Raw genomic sequence first — 5,278 nt, 5'->3', positions numbered from 1 at the left:
AGGGGGGGGTGGGAGGAGGGAGAGTGCGAAAGAGAGAGACAAACAGACTTTCTGACAGACAGACAGACAGACAGGCAGACAGACAGACGGGCAGACAGACACCAACGGTTATGTCGAGTTGTCCTTACTAGACATTACGAAATGAATCACCTAGTGACCCCGTGGTCCCTCTTTGGTTACCCCATAGATATAACATACTCATAGACCGCACACTACCATAGCCACCTCTCTTACCTCTATATAAAAACTTTGCACCAAAGCTTCTGGCTCACTATGCTTCGCGCCATGACGCCCAGACGATGAGCAAAACACCAGATTGGCTGAACAGTTACTGTAGTCGAGTGTCCGCAAAGTAGTATTGCAGTGCGGTCAAAAATTCGTGACGCAACTTATCCTCAAATATCTTTTTAACGGTTAAATCAATGTCACCCATACTTTGCACAGCAGTTTGTATCAATTTGTCTTAATTTAATCATATTCTCCCACAACAATTGAGGTTAGGTTAAAAAACTTTTCTTCATAAAGTTATATAAAATACTACAAAATCTCCTTAACGCGAAAAATGAAATTGTTCACAGCACTTCCCGCTTCTCACATACCTTTTGCGTGCGCATGGCCTACATCACAGCTTAGCAATGACACCTTTTTAGTGTGGCAAAACTAATTACAAGAAATTAATTTTATAGTAAACACATTTTTGTTCTAAAAGCTCTCAAAACACGCGTTCAATAAAGATAATCTAGCTATTAAAAAAGAAAATGACGGACTTGCTTTTAAAAGCGGTATTGTCCCAGCTGTAAACATTTTAAAATATATAGAAACCACCCAACGGGTGTTTTAAATTTTTTTTTTTTTTTTAAGGGAATTTTCTAGAATAGAAGTAACAGGTGTTTACCAAATAATGATCTGTTAAGACAAATAGACACAAGCCGCTGTACAAAAGTTGGAGAGTTAATGTTCGATAGTTGAGGAGATATTATTTGACAATAAGTTACCCCACGAATTTTTGACCGCACTATAATAAGTATAAATACTGTACTAGTTTCCAATTACACTGAGCCAAATCGTGCACTCTACAGTGAAACAGAAATAGGTTAGCGTGTGCGATCTATGACATCATAACACGTCTGCGGGTTCCACTCCTGTCTAATGTAAACATCGTTGTCAGGAAAGGGTTGCCCACGACGACTGATAAGAACCGGTGAAGACTTTCCTGTTGATCAACCCTGATGTTTTCATTCATTGAAATGCGATTTTGGTCATTCGAGTGGGAGTTAGTGGGAGTGGGGAAGGGGTTGGCCCTAACCAGTGCAAAGTGACGTGATAGTTTATCAGTTCGCTTTGCACTCAAGGGACGTGAGTTCGATTCCCATTCAGGGAAAGTAGTACTAATTTTACAAAGCGTCACCTTTCTTATATATGAAGAAATATACGATTTTCTGTATTGGGCTAGTATTATATATTTACGTCATCACCAATACCAACATCATCATCATCATCATCATCATCATCATCATCATCATCATCATCATCATCACCACCACCACCACCACCACAAATGATAAAATAACCAGGCCCTGCGGTTCTGTTCTTTTCTTTCCGTCTCTTGTTCCTGTCAGTCTGTCTGTCTTGCTATTTCCCTGCTCTAAAAGACCATCATCGTGAATTTCATCACGGGAATCAATTAGGTGGAATTTATTACTAACTTACAAACTTACTTACAAACGTATTTACTAACCTACTTACAAACTTACTTATTAGCTCACCGGCCTCTGGTTCTACCCGATGTCGAGGAAAAAAACAAACGTCTGTCTCTCGTTTGTTGTACCGACTGTCACATGGGTATATTATTGGTTTTTACTTTACCCTATCCATACGTCGTGTTTTGCTATTGTATCCATACGACTTGGGGAACTCTGAGCGACCATTTTCCGAAGAGGCCATTAACTCGTTAATCCAATCCGTACGCCTTGCATAGCAGTCTGTCAAAATATTTTTTTGAGAAATACCGAAAGTTTCAAAGAGATTTTCGCACTAAAAGTATGATAAAATGTGAAGAATGTGAAGAGGGTGTACGGATAGGGTTAAAGTTTTTCTGACCTCCTCTATCCATCTTTGTGTCTATTTCCGGCGTCAGTGGTGTAGTGGCTACGCGCTCTGCTGTTGCACGCGGGAGATCCGAGGTCGATTTCACCAGTGGGGAAGTAATTTTTTTTTTAATTTGGGGGGGGGTTGGGGGGTGGGGGGATATTTCAGTCTTCAGTCTTTCTGCTGGTATAATTGCATCCCTCTCTGACTGGATTGGCCCTTACATGCCAGTTCGGAAGCCCGTCTCCTAAATGAACTAAATTGTGTCAATGGGGGCGTATAGAAACCCTACATTTTTTCATTATGTATGATTTGTTTCATGCTCTCTCTTAGTACCCGCGGGAGAAGCCTAGTGCTTAGGCTACCAGACTTGTAATCGTGAGATTGCAGGTTTGGAGGTTCGAGCCCCAGCTCGGTCCGACGTTGTGTCCTTCGGAAAGGTACTTTACACAAATTTCCCATTTTGTCTCGGTCCTTTCCGAGACAGACGTTTAACTCGGAGGTCCCTGCCCCATTTAGATAACCCAATAGCGTTGATAGGAGCCTTAAAACAATAACATTTAACCATTTTATTTTACCCCCAGACCCGGCCGACAAGGCATACAGGGAGACGACTCCGAGAAACAGGCCGGGGTCCCCATGACCAACAGGAACGCCATCTCCACCATCAGTAACGGGGGCAAGGACGGACACACAGCAGAGAACGGACATAACGGCGGCGTGGTCATCGGGGATGGGTCGAAGAAGAAATCACCAACGCCAGGTGAGCACGAAATTGTGTTCGGAAACGACACTTCTTTGTCGACGGCGTGGTATTTCAAACTATCCTGGGTGTTGTCAAACTTCATCACCTGCGCCGCTCCAGTAGTGACCATCATCTTTTTTGTCGCGATCTACCCCAAGCAGAACAAAAATGAGTCGTCTGTGGGCCTGCAAGACTTGAACGTCCACGCTCTCAACTTTGTCTTCGTCGTCGTTGACCACCTCATCAGCGCAAGACCTGTGAGGCTCCTTCACGCCTACCTTCCCATCATCTACGGACTGGTCTACATCATCTTCAGCGTCATCTACTGGTCTACAGATCACAAAAATCACGTGGTCTATGAGATACTGGACTGGAACAAACCTGGTATCGCTTTTGCAGTGACCGTGGGCCTTGCTGTTGTCGCCATACCTCTGTTACAGTTCGCCTTCTTTGGACTCTACAGACTCAAACTTTACATCTGTAAAAAGGTGCATGGGTATGATCTTGATTAGACATTGAGGACGCATTGTTAGCTCAACTGGTATCATGCTGGACGAGAGAGCGGATGGACCTGGTTCGAATCCCCTACTTGACGTTTTCAATTTGGGTTTTGTGGGGAGAAGTTTTTAAGCCTCTCTTCGCTTCTGGCTCAGTTCAATCAAAAATGGAGGCCAACTTCGGAAGTCTCGCCTCCTGAATAACTTCACAGTGTTGAAACGGGCGTTAAACCTATAGAGCTCGTACATTAGTTTAGTACAATGTTTTTGTGAAGGCAGCAGCTGGTCAAATGTACCGGTTGTATCTGCCCGAGATTGATTTGTTAATAACCAGCCGTGTAGTTGTGATATACAGAGTGATACTCTCGTTTGTCACTAGGGAAAATATACAATGTTGGGTAAAAGTACATTTCGACTCCCCAGTCTTAAATTATGTTACATTTTTAAAAAAGCTTCTTTCGAGCTTGACTTCATGGTGACCCAAATGTGGTTGTACTTAGAGCAGAGAGACTGTATGTGTGTACTTGGCTAAAAGTGAGTTTGAAAGGCGGGTGGTGTGGGGGTCTAAGTCTACTTTTACTCATTGTTGTGTACTTCCTTTATCCTGGCGTTGTGTACATTCCCGAGTGGCACCAAAAAAATAATACTGGTATTACTGGTATCATTCCCGAACCGTACATATCCTGACTTTTCATAAAAGTCATTGTATACTGAAATTACAAATGACAGAATACATTCAAAACCCTTCATCATCAGCTTCACTCCATAAGTGCTTTTTTACTTATTTACTTACTTACTTAGTTGGAGAATAGGCTTCATTGCAGGCGGCACAATGCGGTAGCTGCTCCTCCCTCCTCTCCATGATCCTTAAAAGGGTCTGCCTGCTGATCGTGCCAGTTAACAGCTGGTTGGATATTCTTTTGGCTTTTCCACGCAGGCTGCTGTCTCTCTCCCCGACCCTCTAGAAACACCAGCTTCCCTTAGTAAGTGCTTACGTCATTTTAAAGTCTCGTTTTCCCAGAGCCAGATATGATGTTTCTGCTAGCGACTATAAAATCTGTAGGCTGACTGAAATACGATCTGGCAGAGTGTGGGTGCTGAGCATTATAGAAATGTCCAGAAAGATGCTTTATACACAGATGTTTGCATATCCTTCTACACAGAATTGACTCAACACATCATCCTATACATGCCAAATACTCTATCTGCACTTTACCAAAGATCGTACATAACAAGATAGTCCACTCCTATCTTTGAGCTAATTAAAAAAGAGTCTTTAAAATCCGGTGGCGCCCTCTTCGAAATAGTGAGGACTTTGTGATCAGAGTTACCCCACCTGTGTGAAAAACAATAAAAGCGAAACTAAAAAACAAATTGTGCTATTCCTATTCTTCTTCTGGAGAAACAAAAGAGAGATTCAAATCAAAGACTGCAGCGCCATCTGAACAATGCGCGGACTTCCGCGGACACTTTTTTGGCCAAGTGAACTATCTTGTTATGTACGATCTTTGACTTGACTCAACAAGTATACGAGTATTGATACTCACCGAATAGTTTTGACGAACCAGTAACTCGGTCAGTAACATGTTCGACTTCGGAACGATTGACATAAGTTCGAACCACAGTCAGAGTGGACTTTATACCGAGTGCACACCTCTTATCGAATTTATAATTTGATTTAGTCGGGGTCAGCAAAATTTTTCTCCTTTTAGGGAAAAGGTACCATTTTGACCCAGTTCGGCTGAATTCGACTAAATTTATTGATTGTGACATTCAAAACGAAACGCGTTTGTTTCTTAAGGTCGCCAGTCGAAGTCAGTCGAACTGCGCCAAAATAGTACGTTTTGACCCTCAAAAAAAGAAAAGCTGGATGGCTACGACGCAGTTCGACTGAATTCGATTGACAGTGTGCACTGGGTGTGAAATTGAGTAGTTTGGGGACTTGTTT

The 5,278-nt window shown here is 42.6% G+C and overlaps 1 protein-coding gene across 1 annotated transcript in view; it reads left to right on the top strand.

The window, feature by feature from the left end:
* The window catches only part of LOC101863547, a 27,648-nt gene extending 23,467 nt beyond the window's left edge, over positions 1–4,181 (top strand). The window contains exon 4 of the mRNA XM_005110166.3: positions 2,673–4,181. Within this exon, the coding sequence (XP_005110223.1) occupies positions 2,673–3,345 (673 nt within the window). The 3' untranslated portion in view covers positions 3,346–4,181. The remainder of the gene's footprint in view (positions 1–2,672) is intronic.
* The last annotated feature ends 1,097 nt before the right edge of the window (positions 4,182–5,278 follow it).

This window comes from Aplysia californica, unplaced genomic scaffold, assembly GCF_000002075.1.
Source record: "Aplysia californica isolate F4 #8 unplaced genomic scaffold, AplCal3.0 scaffold00860, whole genome shotgun sequence".
Lineage (NCBI taxonomy): Eukaryota > Metazoa > Mollusca > Gastropoda > Aplysiida > Aplysiidae > Aplysia > Aplysia californica.
Note: the sequence above shows the minus strand (reverse complement) of the source record. Positions and strands in the feature narration are given on the sequence as shown.